This window comes from Pristis pectinata, chromosome 31 (genome assembly GCF_009764475.1).
Source record: "Pristis pectinata isolate sPriPec2 chromosome 31, sPriPec2.1.pri, whole genome shotgun sequence".
In the NCBI taxonomy this organism is placed as follows: domain Eukaryota; kingdom Metazoa; phylum Chordata; class Chondrichthyes; order Rhinopristiformes; family Pristidae; genus Pristis; species Pristis pectinata.
This window is the reverse complement of record NC_067435.1, coordinates 6,559,243-6,580,478: the sequence shown is the minus strand read 5'-3', so window position 1 is coordinate 6,580,478 and position 21,236 is coordinate 6,559,243. Positions and strand designations below refer to the sequence as shown.

The 21,236-nt window shown below is 42.9% G+C and overlaps 2 protein-coding genes across 3 annotated transcripts in view; both read right to left on the bottom strand.

Moving 5' to 3' along the window:
• Positions 1-104: 104 nt before the first annotated feature.
• pgls (6-phosphogluconolactonase) lies at positions 105-10,681 on the bottom strand. The gene is made up of 5 exons (XM_052041979.1): positions 10,235-10,681; positions 7,375-7,482; positions 6,208-6,309; positions 2,298-2,438; positions 105-1,111 (listed from the first exon to the last, which is right to left on the bottom strand). The coding sequence occupies exons 1-5, from the start codon at positions 10,517-10,519 to the stop codon at positions 977-979; spliced, it is 771 nt and encodes a 256-aa protein (XP_051897939.1). The 5' UTR covers positions 10,520-10,681; the 3' UTR covers positions 105-976.
• Positions 10,682-13,104: 2,423 nt separating this feature from the next.
• LOC127585017 (adhesion G protein-coupled receptor E3-like) overlaps positions 13,105-21,236 on the bottom strand; it is a 41,446-nt gene continuing 33,314 nt past the window's right edge. For both annotated transcript variants that reach the window (XM_052042125.1, XM_052042126.1), the window contains exons 16-19: positions 20,242-20,333; positions 18,874-19,042; positions 15,987-16,088; positions 13,105-15,121 (exon numbers count right to left, since the gene is read on the bottom strand). In XM_052042125.1, the coding sequence (XP_051898085.1) occupies positions 15,990-16,088; positions 18,874-19,042; positions 20,242-20,333 (360 nt within the window). In that variant the 3' untranslated portion in view covers positions 13,105-15,121; positions 15,987-15,989. The remainder of the gene's footprint in view (positions 15,122-15,986; positions 16,089-18,873; positions 19,043-20,241; positions 20,334-21,236) is intronic.

Below are 21,236 nucleotides of genomic sequence, written 5' to 3'. Positions count from 1 at the left end.
CAGGTTCCTGGCAATGTGTTAATTCAGCTGGAGGTTGGTACCGACATGGCCAGATTAGTTCTCAACCAAGAGACCACAGTAAACAAGTACATGACATAGCTCGGTTACGTACAATCAGATCAACTAATTTAATGCACATTTGCAAATATCCTGTGTAAAATTCATAGCAGTTTAGGCTGAACATGGAAACTAACACAAGTCTATTGCTGCACAATCCAACATCACCGAAAGCAAAAGACTGCAGCATCTGGAAAAACAAATGTTATAAATACTCAGCAAGTCGAGCGGAGTCTGTGGAGGGAGAAAGATTTCAGGTCTATTTCTCCCTCCACCGATGCCACCTGACCAGCTGTGTAACATTTTTCATTTTTAAATCCGTTAGATCAGTTACATTCCCCTAACTACTATTAAAACAAACACCCTCAAAGATTAGATGGATTAGATACAAATCCTACCTCATTACTGGCAGGTAGTAGAATGGCAATGAATCTGACAGTCTGTTTGGGCCCAGATTGGAATACAATGTAGAACCCTACAATGTAGGTGGTGCTTCAGGTGAAGGGAGTCAATCCTCATGCAAGACTGACCACCAGAAAAACCCAAATACCAACACTTGGAATGTGGACAATAAAAGGTTTTAAATTTAAATGCAATTCCATTTACAACAAATTAAGGATTTATTTAGTATTTCCCCACCCATACCTTTTTTTGAATTTGTTGGTTTAGAAATTTAACTGCTATGCCAATACAATGTTCACTCAATGTTATCTCCGAGGCAGTCTTTGGTTAAGTTTTCTGCGTATTAGAGAACATTTTCTCTGATACTGAGTCTGTGGATAACAAATCAAACCAATCTACGATTCCAAAGGTCACTGCACTTTTGCAGTTTATCTGGGATCAGTTAAATAAAAATCAGCCTGACAGATTTTACACATTCTTCCAAGTCCTTGTGTAATGGAGGAGGGAGGGCAGGTGTCTACTGATGTGTCCGATCCACCTCAATAGTCAACTTGCTTGCGGCAGCCTCATCAATGAACCAATGCACCTCGCCCTCGGCTGGCTGGATACGGGCAGCAGGTAGTGGGTTTTCCTTCTGGCCTTCCAGAATATCCTGGGCAAAGGCAATAGCAGATTACTTAGAAATCCAAAGGTACATTGCTACAAGTAAACAGGCATTTGGAGTATCGTCTGCAATTCTGGTCACCTAACTACAGGAAGGATATCAGTAAGATTGAAAGGGTGCAGAGACGATTTACTAGAATGTTGCCGGGTCTTCAGGAGTTGAGTTACAGGGAAAGATTGAGCAGGTTAGGACTTTATTCCTTGGAGCATAGAAGAACGAGAGGAGATTTGATAGAGGTTTACAAAATTATGAGGGGTATAGACAGAGTAAATGCGAGTAGGCTCTTTCCACCTAGATTAGGAGAGATGAGTACGAGAGGACGTGGCTTTAGGGTGAAAGGGGAAAGGTTTAGGGGGAACTTCTTCACTCAGAGTGGTGGGAGTGTGGAACGAGCTGCCATCTGACATGGTAAATGCGGGCTCACTCTCAAGTTTTAAGAATAAATTGGATAGACACATGGATGGGAGAGGTCTGGAGAGTTATGGACTGGGTGCAGGTCAATGGGACTAGCGGAATAAAGTTTTGGCACAGACTAGAAGGGCCAAATGGCCTGTTTTCTGTGCTGTATGGTTCTATGGCATTCTGCTTCTGATTATTCAAAGACTGGGGACTTCAATTCCAACATCCAGGAAGCTTTGGAGTCATGTACAGACTCAATCCCCATCAGTCGAGCCAAATAGAAAGGGGCGTGAGTGCATATCTTACTGAACAAGTATTGTTATACTGGGTTCAGTGCTGGACGCTACACATCAGGATTGGTCTATCCAGGGTGCTATGCAAATTCACCTGAATAATATTGGGCCTTAGGAGGATTAAGTGAAAAGGAGAGTTCACAAAGAAAAGGCCGTTTTCCCTCATCTGTAAGGGGTGATTTAAGTGAGGTGTTTAAGATGGTTAAAGGACTCAACAGGTTAGAAAGAAGAAAAAGAGAAAGAACAAAGGAGGAAAGGACCCTGGTGGGGAAGTCTGGGGCATAGTAAGAACAATTCTTTTCATGAAACCTGTGAAGAAGCATATGTGGTCTCAATTAAAAATTGGGATTGATTGATTGATTAAGTATGGGTATTAAGGGTTTAACTGGGTATGAAAGTGTTTGGGTACAACTAGCCACAATATAGAAAATGTCAGATTGAAAGCAGCTCAAATGCCTACACTCCCATGGACAGCTTCTTACCTTTAAGGCTGGTGCCTTACTCTCACCAGTCACAACAAAGAGAGCACAACGGGCAGCATTCAGTAAGGGCAGGGTCATGGTTATACGCTTCGCAGGTGGCTTAGGAGAGTCACTAATTGGAGCAATGATCTTACTTTGTTCCTGTTCCAGAACAGATGGAACAATACATTAATGGAGACATTAAAATTTACAGGCTTTAATCACTAACATTAATCGGTAACATTTCAATGGCAATTAACATTATTAATTTCAAACCTCTACTTTGTTTGCCTTCTTTTTATCCATTGAAAACCCTTACATTTATCCAACACCTTCCACAACCACAGGACATCTTGAAGCACTTCAGAAACAATGATATACTTTCTAATGTAATGCAGAAAAGGTGATTAGTCCTGAGTGACATGAGTAGTCACCAAGGAGCAAGGTTAATGATTTGCAGGGTCACCAGCTCTGCAGACTGCATCAGATACTTCAAGATGTCTGGCTCTCAACTGTGAGCCTTTGCTGTGCCCGAACATGGATCAGTGGTTGTGTGTTCAATTCCCACTCCAGAGAATCCAGCATCATCTTCTAGTTGGACACTTAACAAGGGCAAGACCTGCACTGCCACCCACCCCTCTTTCAGTGCATGGCACAGAAGCACCTGCTGTGACACAGACACAGATGGAACAACAGTAAGTGGCATGAACAAAGCAAGCAATTCACCGTCTTCAAGGGGCAGCAACAGCTGTAGCTCAGCAGCACATATTCCCCCCTCGATTCTGAAGACTATGGCATCCAGACTCACTTCAGGAACGTCAGCACATTCAGTGTGTTTACAGGGAATGTTGTACCAAAGACACCATCTTCTGGGTTAAACACTAAACGAGATACCAGTCTGCTAACTCAGGCCGATGGAAAACTTCTAATCAGCAAGGAATTTTCTCTGAGGTCTTATTTATCCTTCGTTCTACATAATAAAAACAGATCATTTTAGTCATTGCAATTTATGAGAGCCTGCTGTGCACCAAAGGGCACAATAAGCTCCCAGCTCTCATTATCAAATGATTATAAGCTCCTCACACTGTCCTCACAGAAGCCATTACCGCAATCAGGTGATCCTATGCTACATTACCACAATGGTTGCGCCTCTGAAGTACTAACTGGCTGTGCAGTGCCTTATTGTGTCCTGAAGTTGAGCCGAGTTAAATGGATTTCTCTTTCTTTCCTGCTGCAGGGATTGCTGCTCGAGGAAGAGCAAGAACAACAGATTTGATCCCATTTATCACAAGCCCATATTACATCCCTCGAGGGACCAAACATATTACTGCAGAGCTCAACAAGGAATTTGCCTTTTTAATGAAACATCTCAGGCAGACAGCAGCTCCTGATACCAAGAACACAAGTAGAGGGAGGAGGCCATAATGTCCCTTACGCTAGTCCTACCTTTCAATAAAATCATGTCTGATTCTTTATCTCAAGTCGACCAAGTGGTCACTGTAATTTGGCACTAGTGTGCAAGTCAGTGGTGGAATATGGAGGGAATTGATTGGACAGCAGGGAGAGTAAAATGCAATTAGTGTAGAACTGGTGTAATTGGGTATATATATATATATATATATATATATATATATATATGTCAGTCAGCATGGACTTGGTGGGACAAAGGGCCTGTTTTCATGATATATAACTCTATGACTTTACCAATCATCCCAGCTCTCTCAACTCCCTTATGATAAGATGAACTCTTGCCCTCACAATCTACCTCGTTATGACCTTGCACTTTATTGCCTGCCTGCACTTTCTCTGTAGATATTACACTTTATTCTGCATACCTTGTACTACCTCGACACACTGGTGTAATGAATTGATCTGTAAGAATGGAATGCAAGACAAGTTTTTCACAGTACCTTGGTACATGTGACAATAATAAAGCAATTCCTTATTGTTGAGGAATCTATCTCAGCCTTGAATATCCTCAATGACTGAGCAACATGTCCTCTAGGCTAAAGAATTCTAATGATTCAAAATCCTCTTAGGAAAGAAATTTCTGTTAGTCCTAAATGGCCAACTCCTTATCTTAACACCATGCCTCCTAGTTCAAGACTTCCCATCCAGAGAAAACCCTCAGGATCTTGCACATTTACAGGAACCCATTACTGAGTGAACCCATGGTGCTTTACAATGACACTTCATTGTCTGCAAAATATTCTCTGATGTCCTGAGGTTGAGAAAAATAATTCGAGAAAGGCAAGTTTCTCCACCTTTCCTCTCATTAGTTGTGAAGATCCAAACTACGTATCATCAACGCCAATGACGATTACAGTCCCCCTTACATTCCAACCTCCTTGCAATAAAGACAAGTAGTAGATACTGGAACCTGGAGCAACAAACAATTTGCTGGAGGAACTCTGCGGGTCGAGCAGCGTCTGTGTGTGTGTGGGGGGGGGGGGGGGGGGGGGGGGCGGAAAAGGAATTGTCGACATTTCGGGTCAAAATCCTACATCAGGACTCAGTCGACATTTCCTTTCCTCCCACAGGAGCTACTCAACCTGCTGAGTTCCTCCAGCAGATTGTTTGTTGCTCTTTGCAATGAAGGTCAATATTACACTTACCCTTTCTAATGGACCGGTATTAAAGTTAACTTTCTATAGTTCATGTAAATGTGGAAGAAAAGATACACTACTAGTGTTCAGATTGATAGCTGGTAACCTTGGCTACAAACTGTTGGGTGAAAACGTAATTGGCCTGAACAGGTCAGCCACCCGCCCCTTTGAGCGTACTCCATCATTCATTAAGACCATGGCTGAACCCGTACCTCACCACTATTTTCCAACACTAATCCCTGCTTCCCTTCATGGCTGAATAATCTGCTGCGCTTAACATTCACTTACATGAACACACCAGTGGCTCTACTTCATTAGGAGTTTGAGGAGATTTGGTATGTCAAAGACTCTTACAAATGTCTACAGATGTACGTTGGAGAGCATTCTGACTGGTTACATCACAGCTTGGTGCGGAGCCTCCAATGCACAGGATCGCAACAGGCTGCAGAGGGTTGTAGACTCAGCCAGTTCCATCACGGGCACAACCCTCCCCGCCATCAAGGACGTCTTCAAGAGGTGGTGCCTCAAGAAGGCAGCATCCATCATTAAGGACTCTCACCATCTGGGACATGGCCTCTTCTCATTACTACCATTGAGGAGTAGGTACAGGAGCCTGAAGACTCTCACCCAACGATTCAGGAACAGCTTCTTCCCCTCCGCCATCAGTTTTCTGTATGGTCCATGAACACTACCTCATTATTCTTTTTCTTTTGCACTATTTATTTTCTTTTAAACTTACAGTAATCTTAATGTGTTTGCACTGTACTGCTGCCACAAAGCAACAAATTTCACATCATACAAGTCAGTGATAATAAATCTGATTCTGAAGATTGGCCTTTCATCCCTTGAGCTAGAAGCACTTCAGAGGAGAGGGGATGGGGGAGGAATCTATGAAAACAGAACATTCACTCCAAACAGACAATGCTTACCTTTGACATGAGCCGCCTCTCTTCTCTACAGACATCCCTAAACCTTCCTTTCTCACGTCTTTATCCACGTCCCGATGTGCACCTCTGCTAATCACATCTACCCATTGTGGTAAAGAGTTCCACATTTTCACCATTGTAAGAAAAAAACCTATTCCACAATCTTCTATTGGATTTGAACTTTTAGTTTTAAACCCAGTCACAAGTGAGAACATTAATCCTATCAAACCTTAATTTTAAACAAAAATCTTAAAAACTCGCAAAAGGAGCCTCAGCTGGTTACCAACTAACCGAACATCTACAATTTGCTTCCAGACAGTGTTTAAACCAGTAACAGTCTCTGAGCAAATCCATCCATTTGCAAGCAACTTCCCTTCCAACACTATCTGTTCAGGTTACCTGCAGCAGGGGGTGGTCCGGGAAGAGAGAGCAAGTGTGCCCATCGGGACCAATTCCCAGGATCAACAAGTCAAAGATTGGTAAATCGTCACCCGGAAACATCTGGGGGAAGAAAATACAAGCAGGGGGTCAGAACAACAAGGAACATTGATTGAGATGAAAATGCTGTTGGAGATCAGGCAGGAGTTTGCAGCAAATGCACCAGTCAACCAATGTGATGTGCAGAGTACAGGCAAAGTTCCAAAATCATCCCAATTCGGGATTCTTGTCACACTGTAAATGCAGTTTTAAACTTTGCAATGTGGATTTTGATATCATTCATATCATTGTACATCTGGGCGATTTGCTTACATCCAATACTTGAAACAATACAGTACCATAAATTGGTTTCTCTCGAAGAATAACAAAGAATCTGGATGAAATATAAATATCTATATTTAAGATAGGAATCCCAGGGTAAACATTAACATAGAACATCAATGTTCTAATCCTTCTGTACCATATTTCACAATTATAGAATTAGTGGATAAGGCGGCTATTTGATGACCAACAACCTACACCCTTCCCATCCACCCCCCCCCAAAAAAATGCATCCACTGTCACGATCGATCCAATTAGTTCCACAGTTTTTCCCTGTAGAGCTTCTACAAAACATTTCCTTTATATGCATTTACACAATTCTGTTATGAATTTGCTTCTAATGCCTTTCAGTCTGAATCATTGCAATTCCCTTCAGAAGAAATTCTCACCACCACCCAAGTTACTTCTGCACGTTCTCCAAAATCTATGCCATCTTTTGCTAGTAGAAACAGCTTTTTGCTAAGTACTGTATTAAAACTCTTTAACTTTGAATACGTCAAATCTCTTATCTCTGTTTCAAGAACAACCCCTTTTCTCTCCCCAGATCCTTCATGTCAGTGTCACTTTTCTGATTAATAGCAATTCCAGTCTGGAGTTTTCAGTATATTTAAAAAGGCCCTACTCTATACAGTTCCTTCCTCACCCCACACCTGATCCAGTTATACCCATGAACCATCATTGCCTTGAAAGTACCTTCAGCCCAATACGAAGAGAAAACAAGCCCCAATTCCTGTCCCATCTATTACACCAGAGCACTGGAATACTTTGGGTACTCGCACAACATTACAACACTATTCAATACTGTACCTCTCTCAATCTCTCTGCATACTTGTCTGCTGCTTCCTCCACAGGCAGTGCTGGGTTAATTGCAACCACGCGGTTATTAGGAATGGAGATCTTGGAGAATAGTTGCTTCTGAAAGAGGTAATGCGGTGGTTAAATGCCATGGACACCAGCTCAGATTGGGAGAAATGGATCAAATTATTAAATGGAGAGGTGAACAACCCCTCTCAAATTTGTTTGCTCTGATTATGCCACACCCCACAGTCTCAAACTGTTAAATACCTTATTCTTTTGCCTATAAATTCTTGAGCTCAACCTTCCTGGCTGCTAACTGTTGCATCATAATTTATTGTTGGAGAAATAAAACACCCAAAATTTGGAAATAGCCAGCCAGATATAAAGATATTAGGATAGTTACCCAAGAGAGTGTGGTCTAGGAATGGAACTTGGAGTTGATGGCCAGCAATTGCAAGGGTGATGGAAATCAGGAAGGCACAACAGAGACAGAACTGGAGGAATTCAGAGGCAGAGAGGTGGCAATTTCACAGAGGAATCAAAACCAAGTATTGGAAATATAGGGCAGGAACATTTCTCTCTATCAGCGTCCTTGAGCTCTCTTCTGTTGATGGCCACATTAGGTCAGTGATGAATGGCAAGTCAATCTGATCAGAAGTGAATACTGGATTAGTCACATTCCTGTGAGGGTGGCAGGAGAAAGACAAGCAGGCTGTGTTTGACATGCACCTCATTTCTCTGTCTTTGGCCACCTACACTGTTCCAACAATGTCCTAAGTAAGCTAAAGGAACAGCACTTCATCAGCATCAGGATTCAATAGAATGAAAAATTGCACATCCCACACTTTGCTTTATAATCTTTGTAAGATGTGCAGTCATGTTTCAGAAGCCAGATGTGACACAAGGAAGAGAGGCAATGCCAAATGCATTCCATAGCAAGGGGAAAAAATAGAAAACAGATGGAATCCATTCAAAGCAAAGTTCCCTCACACCTGGGCACCTTCCTTATAAAAGTCTAAAGAATAAGTTTCCCCAAACAATCAAGGGTAAAAGATTGCAATTATTTTGTTTTACAATTCTGTTCACTCCAAACAGTAATCCTGTGCCAATCCTTCTTCAACCCCAAATGCCCAGTTTTTAAAAATCAGATTAATAACCCTACTCCCTAGTCTTCGATTATTTTAGATCGTTTATCCCAAATGTGACTTTAACTAGACAAGAATTTCTAATCTCAGTTTTCCTTGAATATTAGTATCCCACAGCCATCGCTGAAGTATTAACGCCCTCTAACTCCAGTTATCCCTGAGTCATTAGTTTGCAGACCCAGTATATCAATAACCTGACTCTGCCTCTCCCCAACCAGACTCAGTCCTGATACCCTCACAGCTGTCATACCCCAACATGATCATCAAGGATACCTGCCACCCTGGCCATTCCCTTCTCTCTCTTCTACCTTCCGGGAGAAAATAGAGAAGCTTGAAAGCCCAGATGACGAGAATTAAGAACAGCTTCCTGATGCAGGGTTTCGACCTGAAACGTCAACAATTTCTTTACCTCCACTGATGCTGCTTGACCTACTGAGTTCCTGCAGCAGACTGTTGCTGCAGGTTCCAGCATCTACATTCCCATGTCTCCTTAAGAACAGCTTCTTCCCCACCACTATCAGACTTCTAAACTGATCACCTCTTTCACATCCCCTTTCCCAGTGGTGCTGCCACCTTCTTGGACTCAATTCCACCTACCTTGGTTATTCTGTTATTGTCACTTTAGCATTTCCACTTCAGATTGCACTGCGATCTTTGCACCATTCTGCTGTTTTGTGCTGTTGTTACCACGTACAACATTTACTCTGTAAGCTTCACACAAGCAAGGAATTTCATTGCACCCTGGTGTATGACAATAAACTAATCTGATCTGAATGTGGCTCCATCACCCCCTACCCAATATCAGTGTCAATTCCAATCGCTGACTCCAGTATGGTCAATTCCCAGCCCAGTCCTAAGAGTCAGTCCTATCTAATAGCCATCAGCTCCAATGCCCATTGGAATTACTGGTACTATTAGATGGGGCTAATTAGGTCCTTATACCAAACAGTGACAGATTAGATTATTATCATACACACCAGGGTGCAATGAAATTCCTTGTTCACATGAAGTTCACAGAGTGAACAGTATACCTGGTAATAATACATGCAACAATAAATGCAGCAAAAGTGCAAAACCACAGAATGTGCAAAGTACAACAGTGCAAACTGAAGTAGTGCAAATAGAAATGCTGAGGTGAGAAGAGGTAGAATTAAGAGTCCAAGAACGTAGCAGCACCACCAGAAAGGGAGTGATTGGTTCACAAGTCCAATCGCAATGGGGAAGAATCGGTTCTTAAGTCTGGTTGTCTAGACTTTCAAGCTGGATGGTGAAAAAAAGAGAGAAAAGGGAATGGCCAGGGTGGCGGGCATCCTTGACGAAACTGTTAGCCTTCCTGATGCAATGCACCATGAAGACGGACTGGATGGAAGGGTGTGAGGAGCCTGTGACGGACTGGAGAGTGTTTTCTGACGGCCCTGAGCAGAGCAGGCTGATGATTCTAAATGCATTCCAATGACACCCCCCACCCCCAACACTGAACAATTACCAGACCCAAGTGATCCCTGATTCCTCTGACAGCACGATTGACCTCTCAGTCCCTTTTTGACCCCCCCCCACCCCGACCATCCACCCATCACCCCAACCCACCCCTCACTACCACCCCCGACCCCTCCAAACCCACCCCCAACCCTTCCCACCCCTGAACCCCCATCCCACCACCCCCATCCCACCAACCCCCACCCACCCCACCAGTACCAGGACCCCCGGAGCCCCCCAGCCCTCACCCGGTACAGGCCACAGGTGCTCTCCGGGTCCTCGAAGGGGACGAGCCTCTCGTCGCAGAAGCCGAGGACCCAGTGCTTGCAGTCGGCGCCAGGCTGCCGGGACTCGCGGTCCAGGGCGGCCGGCAGCTCGGCCGACAGCAGCTGCACCAGCCCACCGCCCGACACCGACACGGCGAAGCGCCCGCGGCTCTGCACCGCCTGGCTGGCCGCCGCCACCACAAACTGCCCCAGGGCCGGGCCCAGTTCTCGGGCCGAGGCGAACACACGAACCCGGGGCGAGGACATCGCGGCTCCGGCCAGGTGATGAGGTGCGGCGGCCGCTTCAGGGAAGGGAACGACGCCCACCACCACCGCCAGACACCACCTAATTGGCTGAGGCCGCCGTCAATCACCACAAGCACGAAGTTGATTGCACTGCTCCGACGTCAATCCATTCTCTCGGCCAATGGTCGCCCACCTTGTACACGATTGGTTAAGTGACATCAACGGCGGCAGAATCTTTAATCTGATTGGCGCTGGGATGTCATCAGAGTCTCTTCACGTTTAGTTATCCACGATTGGTTATAATGAACGCCAATCATTTGCTCCTGATTATTGATTGGTCCATCAATACAGCAAAGTCATAATGACTCGAAAGTTGAGCGTTCGGCCCATCTACCACTTGCTGTCTTGCGCAATAAGACCTGGAAAAGCATCGCAACCCGGCCAGGACGGGAGAGTCATAATTGTGGGACCAGTGTTGCATGTCTCCATTGAAAAAGTCTACTCATTGCCCATTATCTGTCAATGGCATGGTCAATAGCGAACCAATAATCAGCCAACATCTTCATCTCTGACCTTATGAGGGAAGGAAAGTCTGTGCTGAAGCAGCTGAACATTGGGCTCAGGACACTGCCTGAGAAATGGCTTCCTTCTACATCAAATGTTAAATATGACCTCCTGCAGTGTTGTCCTGGGGCCAGGAGGATTGAATCTCCAAAACAACCACTCTCTTCCTTTTGGGCAAAGACTCAGAAAATTACAGCAAAAAAATGGGCTACTTCAGCCCAACTCATCCATGCTGACTGTGATGCCTATCGATGCTAATCCTATTTGCCCACATTAGGTCTATCCTGTATCCCTCTATGCCTTTCCTAATCAAATACCTGTCCAAATGCCTTTTAAGCAGGAGCTCTCCCCATGGATGCAGTGTGTCAGGGCATGATGGCAACACCTTGATGGCACACAGGTGGGTTTCCTCAGAGCCCAGCCAGGTTAAGCCTCGCTGACCTCCGTAGGGGCATGAGGGCCGAACCCTGGAAGTGCAGGTCTGTCCTGAGAGCTGTTCACGAAGGAGCGTGGCGTCAGAATCCATGAGGATTCCTCACTCCATCCATTCTGACCAACCTGTTCACAACCTTTCACCACCTTGTCTATCTGCATTTTCAGGGGATTATGTACTTGTACCCCTTGGTCCCTCTGATCTACAACACTTCCCAAAATGTATCACTTTGCACTTGGCTGAGTTAAATTCCACCTGCCATTCCTTTGCCCACTTTCCCAGTTGTTCTAGATCCTCTGGTAACCTTAGACAACGTTCTTCACTGTCCACTACACCATCAACTTTGGCGTCACCTGCAGACTTACTAATCACACCACCTACATTCCCATTCAAACGACAGGAGCCCCAGCACCGATCCGTGGCACACCACTGGTCGCAGCCTCCAATCTGCAAAACAACCCTCCACTACCGGCCTCTGACTCTTTCCACCAAGCCAATTTTGTATGAAATATCTCACCCTGGATCCCATGTGATCTAACCTCCTAGACCAGCCTACCCAGCCAGACCTTGGGTGCTTTCTGTGTGGAGTTCACACGTTCTCCCTGTGATCATTTGGCTTTCCCCCAGGTGCTCCAGTTCCCCCACCCCCACGTCATAAAGATGCACAGTTAATACTCTGCTGTAAATTGTCCCTAGTTTATAATTGAGTAGTCGAATCTGGGGGCAGTTAAAGAGAAAGTGGGCAGAGCAAAAAATGGGATTAATGTAGGATTAGTGTAAATGGGTGGTTGATGGTTAGAACAGGCTAGGTGGTCTGAAGGGCCTGTGTTGTATGTCTCTGATTCTAAAATAGTTGTCAGTAGATAGGGTTAATTTTTTTGTGCATTTATAAGAAGATAGTTTAATAAAACCGCAATTAACCTAAGCATTCTGTAAAACAGTGCAATACAACTACAATTTGCCTCCCAATCCACTAAGACAGACAATCAAATCATTTCATGTCCCTCAGCCCTTGGTGATGGTAAGAGATTCAAACAAAATCCCAATTATTTTTTTGATCATCTCACACACTGACTTTCACAAACTGTAAAAGTCAAGATTCTACAATTTAGTGGGTTAGTTAATCTCAATAATTTTACCACAATTCATGGATGAAACAGACCAGAATAGAGAAAATAATCACAACAAAACTAAATTGGATCACCATTCTTCAAATGGCACCCAAAATGACTGTAAAAATACTAAACATAGCTGCATAGCAAATGCTTAGAATTCATAGTGAAATAAAGCCTTCAACACTGTTATACGTCAGGGTTAAATGTGGCAAACATAATGGGCTCCAAAATATTCAAACATTGAAAATTACAAAGTGAAAACACTGTACAGCTTGTGACAGAACTAAAGGTACACATTATTCCCCCGTTTCCTTTCATCCACAATCAATCAATTGAATTTTTTTCAATCCAATTTGCAATTTTTGATTACTTTTTAATCAAATTCTTAGGGGTGTAGGAAGAAGACAATCATGATGCCAGGTCCTTGACATTATAAATGACAAAAAGAACATTGCTTCTGTAGACATTCAAACTGATTTAATATCCCAGTTCAATGCTACACAAAGTATGATCCATATATTCTAATACATCTTTAACCTAAATTGTAACTGAAAGGTGTACAATCTTAGATTGAAATCTGTCTCTTTCATTCTTCCATGAAACTTAGAGATATTGATGCCCAATAATGGGTTACAAATTCAGAGAGCCAGATTTTATGTAATGTACTTCAATCCGAACCGAAGAAATATTCACAGTTTAAATTAGTTCAAAACTCAAGATGTGAAGCGATACATACAAAAACAATTAAGAAACTTAGAAAACTTTTATATTTCTTTCTCAAAGCAGTTTTATCATTTGGTCTTCCTCTCTTTTCAAACCTTCGGATTTTCATAAGAAACGCCTTTCATAAACCTTGAAAGGTTGTGGATATTTAACCCCATATCATGGTGTTATTTCCCGTAACTTAACCCCCCCCCCCACCCCCCACCCCGGGTTTTGCCAGGAAGTATCATACAGATGTCACCTTTACCATGATGCCAGGTCCTTAACATTATAAATGACAAAAAGAACATTGCTTCTGTAGACATTCAAACTGATTTAATATCCCAGTTCAATGCTACACAAAGTATGATCCATATATTCTCATACATCTTGCCCATGCTGGAGCACCAAGAACTAGCTAGGGTACACAGAAGGCAGACACTGAGGGAATACACAAAGGTCAGTGCAACATATTTGGGACGCTTTGATATACAAGTTTGGCTTGGAATGTTTATGTTGTATTGGGTTTTTTTTTAATGGCGTTAAGGTCAAGTAGTGAAGTTGATCACTGACTGCCTGATCCAAGAGGATCTGTCTGAATTGCATCAGCCTTCTGCTTTCTATTCTCTCCTTCCTCCTACTAATGCTTGCATTTCTGTGACTGATTACTGTTGCTGAAGCTGAGACAGAATCTTTCAACAGACAGCGTACCATTGTCCCGTCCACTTTACCGGGTTTACAGTAATCGATGAAGCACCGCATCATCATAGAATCAATGTAACATCAATAGCAGTCCGTAAGAGGCTAACCTGCAAGTATCTGATGGCCTTATAAATAGCACAAGTTTGGGGCAAACCCACCTGCCACTGAATAATTAATCCCCATACATGTGGAATACATGGCATTAGAAGGAGCTCTGAACTCCAATTGGGCATTGCTGGTGTCCAAATAGCATACCTGCTGATTGTGACCTGCCAACTCTGATAATTCTGGTGAATGTCTCCTCCTGTGCTAGTACTCTTCTATTATGGCACCAACTCTAACTGGCATTGCTAATATATGCATGGTTGCCCAAACAAAGGGCACCATCTGTCAATTTTTATTTGTAAGAGCAAACTTTGCACTTAACTGTGCTTGAGTTTAGGAACTGGCTGAGAAGTTACGGCCTCTTGGAAGATTTAAAGGGTTATTAAACTGAGCCAAGGTTCTACAGATAGATCAAGAAGAAGTACCCATTCTTGTGACCATACATTGCATGCGCAATAAAGGTCAAAACAGTCCATAATTGTACACCATTTGTGAATAGCTCCTCTTAACATGAATCACATTGCAAGAAGTGCATTACAAGTTAGCTTTCATTACCCAGTCCTAGTTTCTCTTGAGGATGCAGTGACTGGCACTCTCCTTGTACCATGGAGACCTGTGTGTTGATGGAGCTTTCACAGCTACTGTTAGGTCGGGATCTTACTTTGAAGAAGAAACAGCCAAGACATTTTAAGGTCAGACACTGTGCTTCCTGGAGGTGTCTGTGCTCCCATAATCATGCTGTGCTTTGGGGCAGCAGTAGTTGGCAGTTTCAAAGAAGCTGTGCCAAGCTGTTTGAAACTGTAGACTAATACGAAGCTATAACTCACAGTAATGTGCTTCTTGTCTGAAATACTCAGGGTCTTTCAAAAACATTTGCTGCAAGTATCTTTGTGAGGTTCATCCTCATCTGTGCGCCAAAGATGATGATGGTCTTCACTTCTTCATCTGCAGGGTCTCTGTCACACACGAGTTTAGAGTAGAACACTATCACTGCTCGGCACTCTACAGCAAAGTGGAAAATAAATTCTTATGAACACATTCAGTAAATTAACTTGTCTAAAACAAATGTGTAGTGTAGGATTTAACAAGAAGTGTCAACAATGTAAGAGATTTAGGTCCTTTAATAGTTTGTGAGTTCATCAAGTGAGTATCTTACATAAAAAGCAAACAAAACTGCAGATACTGGAAACCTGAAATAAAAAACAGAAAATGTTGAAAACACTCAGCCAGCCAGGCAGCCTCTTTGGAGAGAGAAAGAGTCTCAATTTTTCAGGTCAAAGTGGGAAAGTGAGAAAACAATGTAGTTTCAAGTTACAGAGAGATTGGGGGAGGAACACATAGGATAAAGGGGTTGTCTCAGTCAGGGTTACCATGGTGATTTCAATGTTAACAGATTTTTCTGATTAGTAGATTAATGAGGATGGTTGAGAGAGAAAGGAAAGAGCTGTTACTAAACGGGGAAATCAAGAGGAGAATGTGATCATGCCAAGAAGATTGGGTATTATCTGGACCTGTTGCAAAGTCTCGAACCAAAATGGCAATATACACCTTTTGCCTCCACAGATGGTGCTTGACCTGATGAGTTCTTACAGTATTTTGTTTTTTTTGTTCCATTTAACTGAACTTGTTAAATTTGACTGTTGAGGCCTGAAGGATTCAATGTGCCCAGATGGAAGATGAGGCACTGCTCCTCAAGCTTACTTTAGGCCTTGTTGAACAGTGCAAGAGGCCACAGACAGATAGGTCAGAATGGGAGTGGGATGGAGGAGTAAAGTGACAGGTAACAGAGGTGCTCTGCAGAATGGTCATCAGTGACTGTTCTGGTGCTGGTGGAATATTGAACAGAAATCAATTAAAACTCACTTACCATTCAGTTTGGATGAGGAGTTATCGTGGCAATGTTCTTGGGCGAAATTATCTTCCTGGCCTTGCACATCATGGAAAACCACTTCTTGCATTGGGCTTTCACCTTAATAGAAGGTACAAAGTACAGCTGGTCATTGGCAGGTGGAACTTAATTCTGATAACGTGAGGTGATGCAGTTTAGAATATTTAGCACTTGGTTTACTCCTGACCTAGTAAGAGTAGAACATACACAATGAGTGATAGGGCCACAGTGAGTGCAGACCGTCCTTGGGTTATAAATGCCTGACTTATGGACACCCCTACATACAAACAAGCTCCCATAACATTATTAAATTCAAAAGTCCGACGTATGTACTCTCTTTCGACGTATGTACTTCCTTTCTCTCTTCATTCCTATGAATGGCAGAACTGGTTTCCTCTCTCTTTCCACATACAGTAATTGTTCTCTCTTATCAGTCTTATGTGCTTTTGATGCCATTCATTACAACACTGTGGACGTGTGGTTAACACATCAAGCGATTTTTGTGTATTTTTCAACTTACGGACAAAATTGACTTATGGATGTCTGTAAAAACAGAACCCCTCATTACCCAGGGAACAGCCTATATTAAGGAACAGAGAGACCTTGGTGTACAAGTCCAATGATCCCTGAAGATGGCAGCACAGGTAAATAAAGCAGTGAAGAAGACATACAGGATACAGTATAACTTCATTAACGCAGCATGTTTGGGACTTTGGTGGTGTCGGACAAGCAGATTTTCCAGAATATCCAATGTAATTCTAATAATGGTTCAACATGTTAAATTAAATTTTTCTTTAAGTGTTACATGGTAGAATAATACATTTCCCAGTGAGTGCAGTAACCTTGAAGGGAGCATGGGGAACAGAACCAAGTAAGCTTCAAGGGAGTGCAGCTAATTAAACCAGGTGAGTTGAAGGAGAGCACATTGCACTAACGAGTGGAAAGGGAGTGTGTGAGAATCAGAGCCACGATTAGTAGAAGGGGAGTGGAGGGGGAGTCGGGGGATCTGGGGCCCCAGAGATTGAACAAGGAGCGCAGGTGGTGGAACCCCAACAAGTGGATAGGGAGCACGGCAAGCATCACCTGGTGAGCCACATGCTGAACCATCAGGACGTCCGAATAATCAGATAGCGAATTATCGGAGTTTTACTGTACTTACATTCTCGGCCCAGCTAATGAAGGCAAGAGCAGGGAGATTATGGTACAACTTTATAAAACTTTGGTTAGGCCGCATTGCTGTGTGCAGTCCTGATCGCCACGCTCAAGGAAGGATGTGATTACACTGGAGAGAGGTGTTATGGACTCGGTGAATGTCCCTTTAAGGTAGAGTTAGGTGTGTGTGTGTGTGTGTGTGTGTGTGTGTGTGTGTGTGTGTGTATGTGTGTGTGTGTGTGTGTGTGTGGCATGCTTACGTCAACAGAAGATAAAGGACGTAATGACATTGCTGAAGAAGTCAGTCGAAGTCGAAGTGAGAGAGAGCGAGAGAGAGAGAGAGAAAAGGGAGAGAGACACCAGCCTGCTAGTTTCTCTATCGATGGATGAGAAACAATAACTGTGGCTGTCACTGCAATCCACATATGGAAATTGGAAGTAATCCGGTGGAGTTCACTTTGTTGCTGACCTGTAGAAGGAAACAGGTACTTGTGTGGACGGCCACGATTCGGATGCTTTTCGGGGTGAGGAAGTCACTACCGAGTAAACACTGAGGTGTTGTTTGGGTTCCATCGTGGAACATTTGGATTTCATAATTACTCTCTCTATGTTCTCTACATCTACGTCTTATCTTCAGACAATGGTGGTTGTTGAAGAAGCCTTTGCTCATGTTTCACCTTATGGCTTGCTGAACTGAACTTTAAGAACCATTGCTGGACTTGGAGTTGGGGACTTTGCCACACACACACACACACGAAGAGTTTAGTTTTTGGGGTTAATATTCAAGGTTTAACATTTTTACTTCTAACATTCTAACATTTTTACTTTTATTTTTCTTATTATCATAAGTAGTGATTAATAAAATAGTTTTTAACACTGAATCATGACTCAGTGTGTTTCTTTCGTTGCTGGTTCGTAACAGAGGTACAGAGGAGATTTATCAGGATGTGGCCTGGGATGGAACATTTCAGCTCTGAGGAGAGACCAGATAGGTTGGGTTTGTTTTTTTTTGGAGCAGAGGAGGCTGAGAGGGGATCTGACAGAGGTCTACAAAATTTTGACCAACATAGATGGGGCAGAGAGGAAACTTTTCCCCATAACTGAGGTATCTAAAAGCAGAGGGCATAGGTTTATGGTAAGGAACACCACAGTTTAGAGTTTAGATGTTTAGAGGAGATATGAGGAAGAATCTTTTCACCCTGAGAGCGGTTGGAAACTAAACTGCGCTGCATAAGTGGATGGTGAGGTAGCTGACAACATTTAAGGGGTATCTAGATGAGCACTGTTATTGTTAAGGCATGGAAGGCTACAGACTGACTGTTGATGAATGGAATTAATATAGATGGGTACTCAATTGTCGTCATGGTATGGTGGGTGGGCAATATGTGTAGCTCTATGAATCTATCATTCAGTGGCTTGGACATCAAATGGAAGCAGTTAGAATCCCATAGATGCTGCCTAACCTGCTGAGTTCCTCCAGCACTGAAGGCAAGTACAGTAAAACTCTGATAATTCACTATCCAATTATTCAGCAGTCCAGGAAAATAAAGTAAAAAACATTTTTATCAGGAGAATGACAAGGGACTGCAAGGAATGGAAGCATAGGCTGTCTCAGGAGATTAAGTAAAAAGTGAGAAGGGGCTCATGATAAACATAAACACTGGTATAGACCTGATTCTTTGCCATAAATGTCGTGTAACTCTCTGCTCCCTACCTTGGAATTTAACAAACAGAGGATGATGAAGATGAAGGTGCCCTGGAAACTGTTGACAATGGTGAATAAATACGCCATCACAATGGTTTCTTCCCCAAAGTGAAACAAGCCAAGGATCCAGCTGCAACCCAGAATAAACACCCGTGCGATGGCTTTAAACGCCAACATCCTGAAACAAAGTGAGGTCAGTGAGATACAGCGATGATTGGACATCCTCCAACACGTTCAATGTGTCTGCATGAACATCTTTGCTGAGAGGTTTACCCCCTGCCACTAGAGCTAAGCGTACTATGTAGTGGGAAAGTATGTTCTGCCTCCAGAATTCATTCTATTAAAATCAATGGATAGAATTTCAGAGGTACAGAACAACGTGCTGCCACCATTATATCGTGCATTTAGAGCTAATGGCAGAGAATGAATTTATAAGCATTAACTTTTATACTAAATTATGAAGTAGAGCAAAGACTCATTTTCTCTCTGATTCCCCCTGCCCTTCCGCTTTGTGACGTTGTTCTGTTCTCTTGGTGCGGAGTTTAAATAAACAGTAGGGTTGTCAATTTTCTGAACACAGATGGCCAAATGATATCCAGCCACACAACACTAGAGCATTATTTGGAAGTGCAATAGTAGTTACCTATATAGGTAGCGCAGTGGCACAGCAGGTAGTGTTGGTGCCGCACACCCCCAGCAACTCGAGTTTGATCCTGACCTTGGGTACTGAATGTTTGGAGCTTGCACCTTCTCCTCATGATCGTATGGGTTTCCTCTGAGTGCTCCGATTCCCTCCCACATCCCAAAGATGTGCCGGTAGGTTAATTGGCTGCTGTGAATCAGTGCAGGTGGGTGCGTGACAGGAGAATTAGGGGAAGTTAATGGGTACGTGAGAGAGAATAGGTTGCAAATAAGTGGGGCAATGGGACTGAAGGGATTCTCTGTGAGCAATTACTTTTTTTATTTTTTTCCTTTCAGAGGTTGTGGAGGTTGCTGGCCTGGATGACTTCACTTGGCCCAACATCAGGATTGTTCCTTTACTGATCTCCTTGTTGTGATCGTGATACTTAGGGCTACCTCCTTCTACCAGGTCTCTCTAAAGTTGGAATGTCCCTTGATCGGACAACTGTGTAGTTTTCCTATTCCTGGTCACTATGTATCCCACTATCCGGAACTTCTTTCTGGGAGTTCACACATCAGTTCGGGCCGAGAACTGAATATGACTTGCTGTCTCTTATAATCCAAGATTGAAGAATCAGGGTTCGAGCCAAGTGTCCATCACAGATTAACACACCCATAGAATCAATTCTTTCAGCAAAGCAAACGAGGCAGTAAACCCTTTAAATTTAAAAGTCTGGAGATCTTAATGGGACTCACCTTGTGTCTTGAAGTTTTGACACTGCAATATCACGTTGGGAAATTTCTTTTTTTAAAGTCCAGAGTGTTATCAGGAACAGAATTGTATTGATCTGTTGAAAGATTCGAACAACAAAAAAGAAAATGGATAGAATAAAATGAGGAGAGAGCTGCAGAACCCATTCCTCAGCCCACAAGTGATTGTACCCAAACAAGATAGCAACTATCTTTTGTTTCAGGCCCAGAAGCCTGTTTTTCTGCAATGTTGACCACACACCAACATAATAATTGTTCTCTGCTTGTCTTATTGGATGCTCAGACATCCATTACGTGTCTGAAATAAGAAAGCATGTGTGTGAAACTTCGATGCTGCAATTTATTTAGGTTTCTTATAAGCCCAACAACCAGTTCTCCCTATTAGGGTTTTATTGATAACTCACTAGCATCTATTGACATTCAACTTCTTGATGTTTAATCTAAACTCAAGAATAATTTCCATATATCCTCTATTGCCAGGGCATTCCTATACAGTTTTAACACAATGATTTAACATTCACCTAATTCACTCTAAGGCTCAACCTATACGAGTTTTCTCTGGCATTGGGGGAAACTCCTCAATGGCTCCCTTGCATTTCTGAACACAATATGATGAACTGCCCTTGTACAATAACAGAAACACTTTCCAGTTTTGAGATACAGGGTACCTCATCTGAGAATGGCTCGTTCTCACATAATAAATGGATAACCAACAATATTTTATTGATATAATGTATTATAAAAAGAAACCTTATACACGTTAGATAAAGAAATGTTGGGACAGGTGACCAATAGCTTGAAGGAGAGGTAGGGTTATTATTGTGGAGAAGAGAGTGATAGGCAGACAAGTTTAGGGAGGAAATCTCTGAAATTTGACTTTAAGCAGCTGAAGGGAGACCAGCCAGGAAGTCATAGAGGTAGTAAAGGGTTCAGGAAAAATGAGAGTTTCAGCAACAGATTCGTAAGGTTCCAAAGTTTAT

Coding starts and splice junctions, on each gene's coding strand:
- pgls (XM_052041979.1), bottom strand. CDS start 10,519: ATGTCCTCGCCCCGGGTTCGTGTGTTCGCCTCGGCCCGAGAACTGGGC. Junction 7,483..10,234: donor GCACCTGTGGCCTGTACCGG/GTGAGGGCTGGG, acceptor TACCTCTTTCAG/AAGCAACTATTCTCCAAGAT. Junction 1,112..2,297: donor GTAAGGCACCAGCCTTAAAG/GTAAGAAGCTGT, acceptor GCCTTTGCCCAG/GATATTCTGGAAGGCCAGAA.